This window comes from Mobula hypostoma, chromosome 24 (genome assembly GCF_963921235.1).
Source record: "Mobula hypostoma chromosome 24, sMobHyp1.1, whole genome shotgun sequence".
NCBI lineage: Eukaryota > Metazoa > Chordata > Chondrichthyes > Myliobatiformes > Myliobatidae > Mobula > Mobula hypostoma.
Window position 1 is genome coordinate 23542968 of NC_086120.1, and position 18838 is coordinate 23561805.

The 18838-nt window shown below is 44.9% G+C and overlaps 1 protein-coding gene across 1 annotated transcript in view; it reads left to right on the forward strand.

The window, feature by feature from the left end:
- Positions 1 to 18838, forward strand: part of yjefn3 (YjeF N-terminal domain containing 3) — a 137539-nt gene that overhangs the window by 109420 nt on the left and 9281 nt on the right. Inside the window, exon 3 of the mRNA XM_063032805.1 lies at positions 13292 to 13402. Within this exon, the coding sequence (XP_062888875.1) occupies positions 13292 to 13402 (111 nt within the window). The remainder of the gene's footprint in view (positions 1 to 13291; positions 13403 to 18838) is intronic.

The following is an 18838-nucleotide window of genomic DNA, read 5'->3' on the forward strand; positions in this document are numbered from 1 at the left end:
TTCATTTTATATATGCTGATTAACATTATTTGAATCTCTTTGTACCAACTTCGTTATTGAGTTTATAATTTTGAGAACTAATAAAAAGATTTAAAAAGAAAGAAAGAAAGATCTCCAATTGGTTACAAGCATCTCATCCATCAACTATCAAATATTGTCAGAAATACTTACATCCACAACATTAGGTTTTCTCTTTAAAGGATCTGACCTTTGTTCTTAAACTTGCGATGGAATAGAAACATCACCTTTGCTCTTGTTAAGTAGCCGGAGCTATTTCCTTCAATGTTTTTCCCATTATACCAATCAAGACAATTGGCCGTCTGAACTTCAAGAAGGAATTTAACCCAAATCGTTCATCTGGTTCTTGCCTTATGTTTAATGAGCTGCAAAATATTTCAACTATGGCTCCCACTATTACAGCCTTTGTTTCTTTGATTATTATTGGATGCATTCCACCTTGTCCTATTGCCATCTGAATATTCCTATTATTTTAGTGAGTTTCTTGTCTCACTTTGCTACCTACACTGCTAAGTTGCCAACTCTGACTGTTGCCATCACCTCAGCCACCCTGAACTAGCAGGCACTGAGGTAGTTGCTGTTGCCAGTGGTAGTCACCACAGCTGCACTTGCCAGTGCCCAAGACCTCAGCCTGGCCTTGTTAAAGAGTACTGTAGTAAAGTGCTTATGCAGTTAGACCAGCAATCCAAGGCCGGGCGTAATGACCTGGAGACGTGAGCTCAAATCCCACAACAGCAGCTTGGGAATTCAATCAGATAAAAAGCTAGTCTCAATAATTCTGACCATGAAATAAACCAAGTTATTAGTAAGAATCCCATTTGATTCACTATTAGTGTTTTAAGAGAAAAAAAGCTGCTGCCCGGACCCATGCTGACTCCAGACCCCCTCTTCACTGCTGACTGACGTAGGTAAGCGAGCAGTTAGTTCAGGGCAAACTAGGGATGGGCAATAAATGCTGTCCATTTCCTGTGAGGTTGGTGAGTTACAATCAGAATCAAAGTCTTGCATTCCTGTAGCACCTATCACAACTTCAGGCTGTTCCAAAGAGCTTCTCGGCTAACAAAGCAATTTGGAAGTCATCCAATTTTCACGCAGCGGGACCCCACAAGTAGAAAAATGACCAGAAAATGTACATAAGTTATGAGGATAGATTACTTACCAAGATAACGGGGAGAATTCCCTGTCCCTGCCCATATGTTACCATGGCAACTTCTGCAAGGTGGGTCTTGTGAGTCTTGCCTGGAAGCCTGCCCCTCCCACCAGGCCTCTGAGAGTGAGCCAGAGCCTTTCGCCCATCTACTGCATAATCCTAGCCCCTGACACGGGAAAATGTGTAGGTACCAGGAAACTGATAAGATTGGGATCACAAACGCGAGAAAATCTGCACATGCTGGAAATCCGAACAATACACACAAAGTGCTGGAGGAGCTCAGCAGGCCAGGCAACATCCATGGAAAAGAGTAAATAGTTGACGTTTTGGGGTGAGACACTTCATCAGGACTGGAAAAAAAAGATGAGAAGTCAGAGGTAGAAGTACAAGGTGGTAGGTGATAGGAGAAACCGGGAGACGGGGAGGGGTGCAGTAAAGAGCTGGGAAGAGATAAGGGGCTGGAGAAGGGGGAATCTGATAGGAGAGAATAGAGGCCACAGAAGAAAGGGAAGGGGGAGGAGCACCAGAGGACCGGAGGAAGGTGATGGGCAGGTAAGGAAATAAGTGAGAGAGGGAAGTGGGAATGGGGAATGGTGAAGGTGGGGGAAAATTACAGGAAGTTTGAGAAACTGATGCTCATGCCCTCAGGATGGAGGCTACCCAGAAGGAATATAAGGTGTTGCTCCTCCAACCTGGGTGCGGCCTCATCACAGTAGTTGAAGAGGCCATAGACTGACGTGTTGGAATGGGAAGTAGAATTGAAATGGGTGGCCACTGGGAGATACTGTTTTTTCTGGTGGACAGAGTGAAGGTGCTCAGCATAGCGATCTCCCAGTCTGCATCGGGTCTGGAATCAAGCCAGATTTACACTCCACTGAAGCTATTGTTCTGGTCAATAATATTATACCCACTGTAGCAGTGGCAGTGCCCTCAGTCACTAACCCAAAGGTGGGCACTTGAAGCCCCAAAATACATGGCTGTGAGTTTAGTGAGGTTATCCAGAGAAAAGCAGGAGAAAGACCCATGGTTAATTATAACCAGTGAGATGTAACTGAGCTGGCCAGGCATTAATATAAGGGCTACTGGACCAAGAGGCGAGAAGAGAAAGATCCTGTATCCAGGGGAAAAGAAGCTGATTCTTTTCCACTTGGGTTATCTTAACTGGGGGAAATAGACTGGGGTGGTTGGTGTGAGGATATGGGGTGGAGGTGGAAGTGTTGAGGGGAAATGCAATGGGGGGCTTGGAGGGAAAATGATGGGTTGGAAGAGAAGGGGTGGGGTGATTGGTTTGGGAGGGAGGTTTGTGGGAGAACGTTGGCAAGTCGGAAAGAAGGGAAATGATCTGGTGCTTGAGAAGGAAGTGGAGGGCTTGTGAAAGAATGGAGTCGGGCTAGTTGGTAGTTTAGGAGAGAAGTAGCTGGGAGATAGAGGTAACACACACAAAATGCTGGAGGAACTCAGCAGGCCAGGCAGTATCTATGGAAAAGAGTACAGTCGACATTTTGGGCCTTGACCCCTCATCAGGACAGTACATTTTTTCTCCAGTTCTGATAAAGAGTCTTGGCCTGAAATGTCGACTGTACTCTTTTCCATAGGTGCTGCCTGACCTGCTGAGTTCCTCCAGCATTTTGTGTGTTGTTGCTTGGATTTTCAGTATCTGCAGATTTTCTCTTGTTTGGGAGATAGGGATAATGAAATGGGGGCAATTGGGGAATAAAAGCTTTCGATAAGATGCCTTGTAAAGGACTTATCCATAAGATAAAGATGTATAGAATTGGGGGTGATGTATTAGCATGGATAGAGGATTGGTTAACTGATAGAAAGCAGAGAGTTGGGATACATGGGTGTTACTCTGGCTAGCAATCAGTGGTGAGCAGTGTGCCACAGGGGTCGGTGCTGGGTCCACAACTGTTCACTATGTACATTAACAATCTGGAAGAGGAGACTGAATGTAGTGTATCTAAGTTTGCTGATGATACTAAATTGAGTGGAAAAGCAAATTATGCAGAAGATGCGGAGAGTCTGCAGAGAGATATAGATAGGTTAAGTGAATGGGCAGGGGTCTGTCAGATGGAGTACGATGTTGGTAAATGCGGGGTCATCCACTTTGGAAGGGAAAATGAAAGAACAGATTATTATTTAAATAGTAAAAAAATTGCAGCATGCTGCTGTGTGCAAGGACTTGGGAGAGCTTGTGCATGAATCACAAAAGGTTGATTTAGAGGTGCAGCAGGCTATCAAGGAGGCAAATGGAATATTGGCCTTCATTGCTAGAGGGATTGAATTTAAGAGCAGGGAGGTTATGCTGCAGCTGTTCAGGGTACTGGTGAGGACACACCTGGAGTTCTGGTTTCCTTACTTGAGGAAGGATATACTGGCTTTGGAGGCAGTGCAGAGGAGGTTCACCAGGTTGATCCCAGAGATGTTGGGGTTAGACTATGAGGAGAGATTGAGTCGCCTGGGACTGTACTCGCTGGAATTCAAAAGAATGAGAAGAAATCTTATAGAAACATATAAAATTATGAAAGGGATAGATAAGATAGAGGCAGGAAAATTGTTTCTACTGGTAGGTGAGACTAGAATTAGGGGACATAGCCTCAAGATTCAGGGGAGTAGATTAAGGATGCAGATGAGGAGGAACTGCTTTTCCAGAGAGTGGTGAATCAGTGGAATTCTCTGCCCAATGAAGCAGTGGAGGCTACCTCAGTAAATATATTTAAGACAAGGTTGGATAGATTTTTGCATAGGAGGGGAATTAAGGGTCATGGGGAAAAGGCAGGTAGGTGGAGATGAGTCCGTGGCCAGATCTGCCATGGTCTTATTGAATGGCAGGGCAGGCTCGGCGGGCCAGATGGCCTACTCCTGCTCCTATCTCTTGTGTTCTTATGTAAAAGTGGTGGTATTGGCAGGAAAAAAATGGGAGCTAGAGGTGGGTTTAGGAGGAAAGAGAAGAGGCTAAAATTGCAGGAAATTTAAAGCATTCAAAATCTTATGGATGGAGAGAAAGAGTGAAGAAAGAGCGGTCCAGCATGTGGGGGAATGTCTAAAGATTAGTACCAGCTCTCTCCACATAGATGGTGAAGGGAGTTTAAAATTCTTTTGATAACTAGCAGTTGTTTCAGGTCAATAGTGCCCTTTAAGTCCATGCCTTTGATTATACTGCTAAGATACCTGTTTTATGATGTTGATTAAGACATAAAGAGTACCAGACATAGCTGAAGTCTCCACTTTAAGCCAATGCCCCAAAATATGTTAATTTACATGGCAGCTCTTCTGAGAGTGAGCATTCTCTCAGGACTGTATAATAGCTAACCAGACCCAACCCTGTTACTTAGTCCCAAGCAATTAAACTTGAACCAAACAGTTATAACTAATTAAGATTAAAAGTTCACAGTCCTGGTCTTCCTTAGGAATGGGATAATGCTGGGCTGAGCAGCTGAGAGTCTGTACTTCGTGGGTTGTAGGGTAGAGTTACAGTGACTAACTGACACCACTTTCACTCTTCGAACCCCTGGGTCCTTCTCTGCCTTCACCTCCTGTTAACATTCTCCAGTGTGTTCTGAGAGTTTAGCCCGTGCATTTGTGATACATTTTCTGTAAAATAGGAAAACGTTAATGCAGATTGGGACTTCCAGGTTGCACAAAGTTGGTCATTTTCATTGTGGACTCCTCTGTGCTCCTGATGAATGACCCCAGCGAGGACCAGGGACCTGTATGGGATGTCCTTTATTGTGTAACTCCTGTCTGTGTGGCAGTCTGGGATACTCAGTGGAATCCTGTGATACACCAGAGACAACACTGGCTGTAGGAACTGTACACATCGACTGATGAGGAAGACCTGTGGATTCCTTCAAGTAGCATGAAATGATAAACAGTGATTAAGATGGCTCTAAACATACACCAGGAAAGTGTAGGCCAGTGAATCCCATATCAACAGTGGGAAAGTAGTTGGAAGGTATTTTAAGGGATCGGATATGTAAGCATTTGGATAGACATAGACTGATTAAGGATAGTCAACATGGTTTTGTGCGTGATAGGTCAGGTCTAACCAAACTTATGGAGTTTTTCGAGGACTTTACCAGGAAAGCGGGTAAAGGCAAGGCAGTGGATGTTGTTGACATGGACCTTAGCAAGGCATTTGACAAGGTCCCACATGGGAGGTTGGTCAAGAAGGTTCAGCTGCTTAGCATTCAAGATGAGGTAGTAAACTGGATTAGACATTGGCTTTGTGGGAGAAGCCAAAGATTGGTAGTAGACGGTTGTCTCTCTGACTGGAGGCCTGTGACTAGTGGAGAGCTGGGTCCGTTACTGGTTGTCATCTATATCAACGATCTGGATGATAATGTGGTTAACTGGATCTGCAAATTTGTGGATAACACCAAGATTGGGGGTGTAGTGGGCAGCAAGGAGGATTATCAAAGCTTGCAGTGGGATCTTGGCCAGCTGGAAAATGGGCTGAAAAATGGCAGATGGAATTTAAGGCAGACAGGTGTGAGGTTTTGCACTTAGGTAGGGCCAACCAGAGTAGGTCTTACACAGTGAGCGTTATGGCACTGAGGAGTGTGGTAATAGAAAAGGATCTGGAATACAGGTCCATAATTCATTGAAAGTGGTGTCACAAGTAGATAGGGTTGTAAGGAAAGCTTTTGGCACATCGGCCTTCATAAATCAAAGTATTCAGTACAGGAGACGGAATGTTATGTTGAAATTGTATAAGACATTGATGAGACCTAATTTGGAATATTGTGTGCAGTTTTGGTCACCTACCTACAGGAAAGATGTAAATAAGGTTGAAAGAGTACAGACAAAATTTACAAGGGTATTTTTGGGTCTGGAGGATCTGAATTACAAGGAAAGATTGAACAGGTTAGGATTTTATTCCTTAGAATGTAGAATATTGAAAGGAGATTTGATAGAGATATACAAAGTTATGAGATTTATAGATTGGGTAAATGCAAGAAGGCTTTTTCTACTGAGGTTGAATGGAACTACAACTAGAGGACATGTGTTAAGGGTGAAAGGTGAACCATTTAAAGGGAACATAAGGGGAAACTTCTTCACTCAGAGGGTTGTGAGAGTGTGGAACAAACTATACATGTAAGCTTGATTTCAACATTTAAGAGAAGTTTGGATAGTTACATAGATGGTAGGGGAATGGAGGGCTACGGTCCCAGAGAAGGTCGATGGGAGGAGGCAGTTTAAATGGTTCAGCATGGACTAGATGGGCTAAAGGACCTGTTTCTGTGCTGTACTTTTCTATGACTCTATAACCTAAAAAGTATATGGGAGGATTTCCATCATTAGCCAAGGCACAGAATATAAAATCAGGGAAAATATACTAATATTGTATACAACACTGGCTAAACCACAGCATGAATTCTGGCCATTACATTACAGAAAAAATGAAATTAGACTGAAGTGGGTGAATTTATGAAGATGTTGCCAAAATGTAAAATTTTAGCTGCAAGGATTGGGTTACCTCAGGTTCTTTTCACTGGAACAATGATTCTTTGAGCTTCTGCGTTTATTGCTCATGCGTTCAATATACACCCTGGCAGTGTTGGAGGGCATGTCGTGAAAAGGACTTCCACTCTGCTTCCAATCTGTATTGTCCCTACCCTGAGAGTGTTTGAAGGGTAGGTGAGGAGAGAGCTTTACTCTGTATATAAGCCAGCCCTTGCCAGGAATCCACAATTCTTTGAAAGATCAGAGATGTTAGTTTCAGCCCATTCTACCATGTATGACACACTACAACAGCTGAGTTTCATCAATATGTTAAACCTCGGCTTCATTCTGTGCCTTTCTCTTGGTTAAATGGATTATGCCCATAAGGGGCTGCCAGTTTCCAGTTGGACAACTCCCATGAGGTGAATTCATAAACTATTGTTCCCCCTCTCCCAATCCCTCTCAAGATTGAGGGTTGCTGGCGTGGCATGATTTGAAGACCTGGAAGGGCCTGCTGCATGCTGTACCACTAATTAAAATAAAATCAACATCCAGCATCGTTACCATATCCATCGTTAAAGAACCTGCCTTCCAGGGTCAATTGTAAAACACGGATTATAGGAGACCGCAGGTTCTTAGAAAACAATCTATATCACAATTTTCAAACATGCAAAGCCATATCTGTTCATGCTTCGAGAAATGCAAGTTGCAAAAAATATTTTTTTTTATGAATTTTCTTCTCAAAATTCCATGAGCGCATATTTTCTGTTTCTCCGATTTTTGGGTAGTGATTCTGGAAATGCAGATTTCGATTACCGAAATGGTCATAATGGAGGGATCATCTATATCCCACAGAACATTTATTGACTGTTAAATAGATCTTGTCGCTTGTTACATAGTTTTATAAATAGTTTTACTTTTCTAATGATCTTTCATCAAGAGACACCAAATGTAGTCTTTTGTGCTCAAGGATTGAGAACAGTGTTTGAACTCATAACTCCCTGGAGTGCAGGTTAGAGACTGCCTCCCATTGAGTTAAAGCTGAAACTGTGTCCAGTCACAAAGTGACGGCCACAAGAAAACTACAGTGTTGCAAAAATCTTCATGCATTCCATCCTCCTTCTCCTGAATCCAGCAAAAATGAAGCCTCCGCCGTCTAAAATCTGATTATTTTGGGATAAGGCCAATGAAAGGCAGTTCCCCATTACTGGAGAAATGTCTAATTTGTGTCCTATCAAATTAGCTTCAACTTTTATTAATCTGGCTATAAACTAAATGATGTCATTGATCCTTTTGAGGTTTATGAGGAGCCTTTGGCTCCCGCAGACCCAGAGGACGGGATTTGGCAGCTCAGTTCTCCCTCACACTTGTCTTTGGGCCAGAAGTACATTGGGTTCAGTTGTCTCACAGCAAATCAGCCAAATGGAATTTGTACATCATTCATTAGGAATAGTCAGGTTCATAAGAAATTGGATCAGGAGCTGCTCAATTGCCCGTCAAGTCTGCACATATTCAACGTGATCCCAGACGTTCTGTGAAAATTTTAAAAAAATGCAGATACTAATAATCTAAAACGAAGGCAGAAAATATTGGAATTACTTAACAGGTCAGATGGCTTCTGTGGAAAGAGAAAGATTTAACATTTCTGGCCAAAGATCTTTTAGCAGAACTCAGAAAAAGAGATGATGAGTTCATCTAGTAGAGAAGCTGGGAAGGGCAATGAATGGAACACAGGGAATGTCTATTATAGGTTGAAATAATGTGGTCATTCAATGAGTAAAGTGTAGCTAAAGTTGTGAAGTCCAGGCAATGTTGTACATGCTGACCTATAGGGATGTGCCCAGCACGTAAGACTATATAAATGAAAGAAATAATGAAAAGAAGAATGAGAACCAAGAATGTCCTCAAACTAGCTTCGGGCTTTGTTATAGCAGTATGTATATTACAGTAAAGAAAGGAAATCCTTGAGTACAGAAGGCCACAGACAGAGGATGGCAAAGGAATGGGATGGGGTGGTGGTGAAGAGAACTGCTCTATATCTTGTCTGCTTTATCATCCAATCCCGTTTCCTCTGGACGTCTCAAGATCTGTCAGCCTTCGCCTTAAATACTCTGAAGCCACTGAGGATCCACAGCCCCCTGGAGCAGAGAATTTCAAAAATTCACAACCATTACTAAAGGGAAATTCTTGCCTATGCCAAATGCCTTTGGTTCCGCTCTGCAGTCTGAGAAACACCCTCTTGGCATCCAGCACATCGATTACTCCCAGACTCCTGTGTTTTCTCGGGAGATGATTCGCATTCTCCAACACTACAGCGGAAAAGGACCAGCTTAACTCAGTCTCTCTCGGTGAACAATCCCTCATCCTGTGGTAAATCCAATGAACCAGCGCTGCATTGACTTCAGGAGCTAAAGTGCAGGGGAGGCCAAGAGCTTGGATTTTGTTCCTTAGAGCAGGGGAGGTGGAGAAGATGAAGAAAGTCTAGCTGAGGGTGAACTGGGCATGTGACATGCCTGGTGAAGTTTTGGCCTCTGGAGCTGAGGTGGGTCACCCCATCCTATTTACTCTCTGCCCCTTCTCACGCTGTCTTTGTACCTTGAACTCTGTGTCACTCGTCACTCTACGCAGACTCACACTCTGTATATCCGCCATATCTGCACCTACCTCAGCTTGCTACACACTCAACCCAACTCTGCACCTTCCATATTGTGTACAACCTACAGTTCATCAACCCTTCCATTCACTGTGAATACAAACTTACTGTGCACCAATACCCACAGCCCGCACACACACACACACACAATCTGAGAATTGTCACCTTGTCATAGTTGAGAGGCTTCTGAGTTACCGAAATCCTGGCTCGATGCCATTGGCAGTTTAGCTGCCGATAGGGCCACCCGTGGTGGGAATATCAAGGGGGAGGTTCTAAACAAAGAGCGACCCGGCTGAAGCTGTCAGAAGATGACAGCACATCACAGTGGCAATGAAGATCGAGAAAGGCTGCAGCAGTGACGGGTCCCCAGTCATCTTGTATTCCGCGCCACTGGACCCTGGTCCCGATCTGTCAAAGTCTGTGTGGTGAACGCCGGTGCCACTTTAAACAAAGTCATGCACGGTCGTTCTCCATTAAGGGAATAACCCCTTAGGAGAACATCACACTCCACCTGAGTGATCACACAATTATCTGAGTTCTAGTGGTCGTAGACACTGAATACAAGGTCCCTCTAATCATCCTAATACCTTCCTCACTCCAAAAGGGCGTTCTGCTCCATCTAGATTTCTGATTCTGAAACACCCCAAATGCTCGCTCGGCCGCTGGTGAAATCACACAGCATAAGAAGCTTCTGAAAAAGCATCCCTGGACCCAGTGAAAACCAATATGGTGGGTATTACAGCTGACCTGAGGGTTCCTACACCCCATACTGGGGAATAGGATGAGCAATTAATGCCTGCGAAACAGAAATGGTGCTCAGATAAACATTTCCATTGGGTTCAGCTGGTAGATTGAAATGGAAGGAACTAAATTCCCATGGAACTACACTTTTTTTTTGCAGTTTTATTTGTCCAGGAATGTACTTAACAACTGCAGCTCCAAATTCTATGCTTCCCTCTTAAGGGGTTTGTCTTTGCCTTACAGTGACCTATAGGATGTCAATTTAGGAAGCATTCAGCTGGGATAATGAGTCTTTTGTTCTCTGAAGTCTGCCCTTGGAATTCATTCACCAGACTTACTGGGCATTAAACTGAGACCTCCTACTAGACCGAGCCTTTTCTTTACAGCTTTTACGTTAAATGGCTGTGCCATCACTACTTAGGGCTCAGCAGGTAGTCCAGGTTTTTGAGGGGGGATTTAAGTACTAGAACCAGGGTAACAAACACTCAGTTCTGACTACAGGACAACTCTTGACTTCAGGTTGGGTTGTGTGGCAGCAGAAAGGCACGACGTTCCTCAGCCAACGATTGTAGGCAGAAACAGACACAGATTCTGCATTGTAATGACATGGCAGAAGGTGTAAAATACAGAGTAAACTCCCTCAATGCAGCCCTAACAAGCACTCCCAGTGCAAGGACGGTATGGGTTAGATACAGACTAAAACTCCCGCAGCACAGTCTTGTGAACCTTCCCAGTGCAGGGACAGAGTAAAGCTCCCTCAACACTGACCTATAAACACTGCCAGTACAGGGACAGCATATCCTAGATACAGAGTAAAACACCCTCAACACTCCCAGAGCATGGATCTGATTCAGCAAAGAGCTCCTTTTGAATAACCCACCAAATATACCTAGATATGGGGCAAGAAGAGTAAGGTGTAGAGTAAATCTCCCTCATTGAGCTGTCAAATATTCTTGCCCTGATGACTGAAATTGTGCCTGGATTACATTTACTTTGTCAAAATATTGATAATCTCAAAAATCTCTTATCAAAGATATAATTCCTTGGCATTACTCTAGATAAAATTCTTTGCGGTTGTGACACTCTGTCTATAATACAGTATGTAATTGTACACACAGTTCAACTGCTGACTTAACAACTATTCCAGGCAGATTTAAGGGTGTTCCTTTATTTTTTTTTATTTGTTGCCTCAATTAGGAAACGTAAAGTGTTCATCACTTTGGTTTTTATGTACCTTTATCCCTCCTGCATCCACGACCATCTCCAGGATTGTCAGAGGCCTCCAAGAATTCAGCATTAAACTGCTACATGTATTGATGGAGGGAAGTCCTGAGAATGTTTTAAAAGGTGTTTATTTCCCTGCTTATTGATGAGCTGTTGAAATGTTAGTGATGGGGAATAATGTCTGTGCCGAGGCCAGAGTGCTCATCACAGATATCATTCTCCACCTCCAACAGCATCCGTAACACAGGGAGGAACTTGGGGAAGTGTTACGACCTGAACAAGGACATACACTCTGTGTCCACTTTATTAGTTACACCTGTACACTTGCTTGTTAATGCATATCTATAATCAGCCAATCCTGTGGCTGTATCTTAATGCATAAAATCATGCGGGCATAGGTATGATGTTCAGATGTTGCTCTGATCCAACATCAGACGAGGAAGAAATGTGATCTAAGTGACTTTGATCATCGAATGATTGTCGGTGCCAGACAGGGTGGATTGAGTATCTCAAAAACTGCTGATCTCCTGGGGTTTTCACACACGGCAGTCTCTAGAGTTTACAAAGAATGGTGTGAAAAACAGCCAAAAAAAAATCCAGTGAGTGGCCGTTCTGTGGGTGAAAATGCCTTGGAAATGAGAGAGATCAGAGGAGATTGGTCAGAATGGTGACAGGAAGATGACAGTAACTCAACTAACCACTTGTTACAACAATGATGTTCAGAGAGTGCCTCTGAAGGCACAACAACGTTGAAGTGTATGGGCCACAGCAGCAGAAGACCACAAACATACTTTATTAGGTATTGGAGGTAACTGATAAAATGGCCACTGGGTAGATCTGCCTTACAGACAATGCTATGGAGCAACATGAGTTACTTCAGGAAAGATTGACAAGGTGTGGCAAGCACTCCTGGTTGGAGGTTTGCACAAAGAGAAATATCACAGTGAGGAATGCGATTGTGAACGATTGGCCAATGGCTCTTCTCCTAGTTTCAGAGTATAAATCATGGAGTTGAAATCTGAGGAAAACAAAATCTGCTCCTTCAAATGTCTTCATATTGCCCCGTGGGTAACCCTTCCTCCATCTCTATGCTTCTGCCCTGTTGCTTCTTCATTCAGTCATCATTCCTGTTGTCTTTGCTCTTTTGATTTTTCCCATACTTCTACCAAGCTCCAAGAGTTCTGTGAGCAGCCTAGATTTATTCATTCATTTTCTTTGCCAGAAGTAAGTAGGATTAACGTCATTAAGGGCTAGATCTTCTGTAATTGTCAGCGAGGCTTGACAACTTGGAGGGAACAGCTGGGAGCTTTGGAGAGGAGAGAATCTGTCAGCTTTCCTCGCTGCAGCATGACGGATAGTGATCATTTCTGTACACCTGTTCTGTATTTTCCTCCAAACAACTATAAATGGTCAATCCTTTCTCAATAGCTGCCTTTGAAATTACACATATTTCAAAAAGAATGATCAAAATATTACCAAATACATAAACCTCTTAGCTGCCAGATTTCTTTAAAAGGTTGACTGAGTCCAAAGTGTGAATGAGCAGAAGGTAGATGTTCTTTTCTCTACTTTAGGACCAATATCTGACTGGTGATGCTCCTCCTCATCCTCGAACACATTCTGATGCTGTCCAGTCTGGAGCTTAGCCAAGTGTTCATCAACCAAGCTAAGGCCACAGGGTGCATTGGATGGATTTCACTGCAGCCGGGCTCTTTGGAATGGTACCGTGGTCTCTGCTAAATTCCTGATGGACCAACACTCAGAGTGAGCCAAAGGTCCACCTCCAAGACAGATTATGCGTCCATTATTACAATGATGAGATCTTACTGTGCACAAAATAGCTGCCACATTACGTACATTACATCAGTGGCAACCTTTCAAAGAGTCCTCCATTGCCTTGGGAGGTCCTGAGATTGAAAAAGGTACTATAGAGATTTAAATCTCCCTTTATCTTCAGAGGATGAGACCTCCAGGAGTGATTCTGAGCTAGATAAGCTTCTAATTGCTGACATTGTGATTCGGAACCCAATGATTTTTTTTTTGTATCTCTCTTCATTCAGGCTTATCCACGGGGGTCTCTCCACAGGAAGCAGCCAACCATACTGGTGATTTGTGGCCAGGAGCAGAACGGAGCTATCGGCCTGGTGTGTGCTAGGCACCTTCGCACATTCGTAGGTATCGGGCTGGGGAGCAGCGGGAATGTGGAGCGGGGTTGCAGAGAGCTGCAATGGGGACTGAGAGAATGTGGAGCAGGGTTAATCCTGGGGACATTGGGAACAGGGTGGTTGGGCACTCGGGGGAAGGTGGAAAAGAATGAGATGGTGATCAGGGCAATGGGGAGGTGGGTGGGGAAGTGGGTTGCTACTGGGGAAATGGGGAGCAGGGTGCGTGGGATTGTACTGGAGAAATAGGGAAAAGGTTTGGGAAAGCAGGGAGCAGGATGGTGGGAACGGGCAGGAGTGAGTTGCTGGAATGGGATGGGGTTAGTGGTCTGAGGGAGCAGGAGCAGGGTGCAAGATGGTGAGAAAGAGGGTGAGAAATGGGCACATTTTCCAATATGGCTGTGTCTAGCTAATTTAGTCACGTCATCACTCCTTCTCTGCTCGACTGCCCACCCCTCCACCCTCCCACCCCCCGAGGGGCTGAGGTCACAATGAAAGTAGAAAGATATTTGAAATAATTTGAATCCTCTTCCTGTGATGGGATATGTGATTCATCAAAAATAAATTTACATTTCCAAAAATTTTCATCAAAACCTTTCAACCAGTAAAATGGCACTGTCAGCATGGGGTATGATCTGTTTGCACACAGGTCATATGGAGACGATCAATTTGCACACAGATCATATGGAGACGATAAATTTGCACACAAATCATATAGGGACAATAAATTTGTACACAAACCATAAGGAGACAATTAATTTGCACACAGCTCATATGGGGGAGATCAATTTGCAAGCTCCCTTAATCAGCCAAGCAACGAAAGCAGATCATCTGTTGTTTACTCCAGCATTTTGTGTGTGTTACAATGAATCTCCAACATCTGCAGAACCTCTTGTGTTTATTATCTGTTGTGTACTGAGGAGTCACACACGAGACAACGTTCAGGTAGTGCAGCGTTCCCTCAGTGCTGCAGTGGGAGTGTCAATCTGCACTGCATGGAGTGGATCATAAACTCCCACTGAGACCCAGCGGACACACGCAGAACCCCACAACATGAAAGCGTCTGCATAACACACACTGCAACCCATGGTCAGGAGAAGTTTATGTCACAGGTTATGTCACATGCCTTATATTGACGGTTCCCAACCTTTTTTATGCCATGGACCCTGGCCATTATCCAAGGGGTCCGTGAACCCCAGGTTGGGAACCCCTGCCTTCTACTAATTTGCAAAGAGAATAGCCGTAAAAGGTAGCACACCTCACTGCTGGCTGCTGGTTTCCACTGGGGCATTGCGCGGTTGTGAAAGCTGAGATTTACAAAACAGCACAAGGGAGTGGATAAGCTCCTCACCTGTCCTCCACGGGACAGTGAAGGGAGCCAACAAGCCCTAAGCCAACCAAACCAGCCGGCTCTCTTTCCACCCACAAGTCTCAAGCAAAAACTAAGGTTCTGGACCAGATGCAGGCAAGCAGGAGAACAGGGAAGATGATGATGCTAGACCAAGAGAGAGGAGACCGACACAGCTAATGACAGTGGACAGCTGGAGTAAAAGGCCAGCTCCTCTGCTACAGATTCGGGATGTAGCAGGTGACCAGTCAGATCAGAGGGAGCTTGAGTGTCAGATGACCGGGGGCGCACCCCAATCCAATGGCACCAGACTGATGTTGTGCTTCTCACCAGCCTCAGGGTACCACCACAGCTCTCAAACATTCTCACCACATAGTCAGGTATTCTTCCTGGGAAATCTGTAAACCCTCACCAGAACAAGGGTTCCCATCACAACTGTGATAAATGGGATTAGTGTAGAAATTTAACATGGGTGTGTTAGGTCGAAGGGCTCATTTCTATACTCTATGACTATGATTCTAAAGAATTATAAGATTCTCTGTCAAACAATTTGTATTTCAAACATGATATCCTGTCATATTAAAATTTAAGGCTAAAGTTTGTCAATGTCAAAGTCTACTTGACAGGAAGTATTTTTGAGGACTTCCTGTGGATATTCAAAATGGCTCAACTGATTTAAATCAGGGCTCAGAAAACCCAGACACACCTGAGATCTCTCTGGGTAAATTAGCCAACCTGTCTCTTTAAGCGATATTGTTCAGCACTACAAATAACTCCCATGTGGAGGCTTTTTAGAGTGAAATGGTTTAAATAATTTATAGTTGAGCGTTTATCAGCTCCGCAGTGAGAAAGGCTTCAGAGACACCAGCCTGTGCCTACGGTGCTGAACAACAGATGTTGACCCTGGGCAGAGTTGGGATTGTGAAACCCGCCTGAGACGGTTTAATGCTCCTCACGAAGAAACACAACCTATAAACTGGATAATTCCACCTTCAGCTCATTCCTGAAAAGAGGCCACAGTTCTGCTGCTGCTGATTGCGCCAGCAGGGATGGAAACAATCTCCCAGTGGTTGGCATGGATACAAATCCATTATTAACTTGTTCCCTGCACGAGGGGTGCTGGCAAAGAGGAAGTTATTACCCTCTGTGCTCCCATATCCACGGTATGGGGCATTGACTGGTGCCCACTCTCCAACACGGACTGGGTAAAAGTGCTCCTGTAACCCCATCGGTGAGGGAACGCCATGATTATGGTGCGGCAATATGAAGATTTATTCACACAAAAGATCACTGGCCTAACAAAGTAACTGCGTCACTGAGTAGTTTGCCCCACACCCGGCCACATAACTCCACGGGAAAGACAAAAATCCAGGATTAATGTGGGAAAATTACTCAGGCAAACTCATCTCCAAACCCCTCGGGTGATTAAGACTGGTCCAGCTGTTCTTGCAGCCAAGTATCGTCTTCAAAGGCACATACCTGCTACAAGATCTGATCTCCTAGAGCTGGCCTACCTGCCTCTTCCAGGGGATGTAGCCCACACAGCACCTGGTACACTGCCCTCCAAAGGATGATCTGTGTCCATTTCCCCTTTGCATGCAAGCCATAGAAACTTAACACTACAAAGTAATGGCAGAGACGCATGGTTTAAGAGAGTCTTAGGGACCTTTAACGTCCCAACCGCTATAGCACTTACTGCTGTCTCACTGCTCCAGTGACCTGTTTCAACCCTGAGTGCAACCTACCCATATGAAATTTGAATGCTGTCCATGTGACAACATGGTCTTCTTCCACATGCTCCAGTTTGCTGCTACATCCCAAGGATGCGCCGGTAGGTTAATTGGTCCTTGTAAATTACCCCAGGGTATGTGGGTTGCACGAAATTGGGACAGGTGAGAGAAAATAGCTTGTAAGGAGATACGTGTGCGAAGGAATGGGACTGATGGGGTGGCTCACCACGGACTGGCCTCTTGTGTCATAAGGAAATATGAGAAATGAGAAGGTGCTTTGGAGGAACTTCAGACTAACTCTGACACTGAACTACATCCAAAGGGCGGGTAAGCCGAGGCTGGGAGGTTTTAAGGGCTGTCTTACAGGATGAGAGATATCTTGGAGGTTCATGGAAGGAATTTTGGAGTGCAGATCCAGGTAGTTGAAGGCACGGCTGTAGTGGAGCAGTCAAAATTGGAGAAGTGTCGGGGAACCGATCTAGGGAAGTGCTGGGAGCTGGGGAATCTGCAGGAATGGAAGTGGTTAGGGAGGCAGCAGGAAGCCTCAGCACCACATCCATGTTTTTACCTTTTGAGAGGATTAGATTACATTCAACTTCATTGTCATTGTGCCGAGTACAGATAGAAAGCCAATGAAATGCAATTTGCATCTAACCAGAAATGCAAAGAATAGTGTTATTTACAAAATAACTGCGAATAAAAAGTAAGTGTTACAGCACACAAATATAGAAGTACTGAGACAGTACAATATGGGTGCAATACTGCTTAGTGCTGTGATGTGAGGTTCAGCAGGGTCACAGCCTCAGGGAAAAAGCTCTTCCTGTGCCTGCTGGTGCGGGAGCAGAGGCTCCTGTAGCGCCTACCGGATGGGAGGAGAGTAAAAAGTCCATGGTTAGGGTGAGATGCATCATTGATAATGCTTTTCGCCCTGCCCAGGCAGCGTTTATGGTAGATGTTCTCAATGGTGGGCAATTGGGTGCCGATAATCCACTGGGCAGTTTTCACCACGCGCTGGAGTGCTTTGCGGTCCGATATGGGACAATTGCCATACCACACTGAGATGCAGTTGGTGAGTATGCTCTCAATGGTACAGCGGTAAAAGTCCATCAGTATCCTGGGACGGAGGTGAGCTTTCCTGAGGCTCCGCAGGAAATAAAGGTGCTGTTGTGCCATTTTGATCAACACAGAGGAGTTCAGGGACCAGGTGAGATCCTTGGAAATGTGGACACCAAGGAATCTGAAGCTTGATACATGCTCCACTACAGCTCCGTTGATGTAGATGGGGACGTGAGTGTGGATCCTAGCATGCCTGAAGTCCACAATGATCTCCTTGGTCTTTTGGGTGTTAAGGGCCAGGTTGTTGTCGGCACACCATGCAGCCAGGTGCTGGACCTCGTCCCTGTAGGCCGTCTCGCCATCCCCTCTGATCAGGCCAACCACTGTGGTGTCATCTGTGAACTTGATTATGGAGTTAGAACCACGTACAGGAACGCAGTCATAGGTGAAAAGAGAGTGCAGAAGAGGGTTCAGCACACAGCCTTGAGGCACGCCGGTGTTCAGGGTGAGAGTGGAAAAGGAGAGGTTGTCTAACTTAACTGATTAGGGTGATACCAAGCTGGTGAAGTTTGGCGATCAGCTTGGAGGGGATCACAGTATTGAATGTCGAACTAAATTCAATGAACAGCATTCTGAGGTAAGAGTTGGGGCTGTCCAGGTGGGTCAGGGCAGAGTGAAGTGCCGTGGAGATAGCGTCCTCTGTTGACCTGTTGGTGCGATAGGCAGATTGATGGGGGTCCAGGGTAGTGGGCAGACAGGATTTCAGATGTGATAGAACCAGTCTCTCAAGGCACTTTGCAATGATGGGGGTGAGTGCAACTGGACGGAAGTCATTCAGGCCCGTGGCAGTGGAATGCTTCAGCACTGGCACGATAGCGGTGATCTTGAAGCTTGTGGGGACAACTGTCTGGGCCAGGGACAGGTTAAAAATGTCTGTGAAGACCCCGGCCAACTGCCCTGCACAGACTCTGAGCACATGGCCAGGTATTCCATCCGGACCAGCTGCCTTCCGTACATTCACCCTTCTCAGGGTGAATATAAAAGCAAAGATATAATGCTGACATTTTATAAGGCATTGGTCAGACTGCTCCTGGAATATGGTGAGCAGTTTTGGGCTCCTTAGCTAAGAAAAAATGCGTTGACATTGGTGAGGATCCAGAGGAGGTTCATCAGAATGATCCCTGGATGAAAGGGTTAATGTACAGGGAGCATTTGAAGATCCTGGGTCTTTACTTGCTGGAGTTTAGAAGGTGGGGCGGGGAGGAAGTCTCATTGAAACCTATCGCGTATTGAAAGGCCTAGATAGAATGG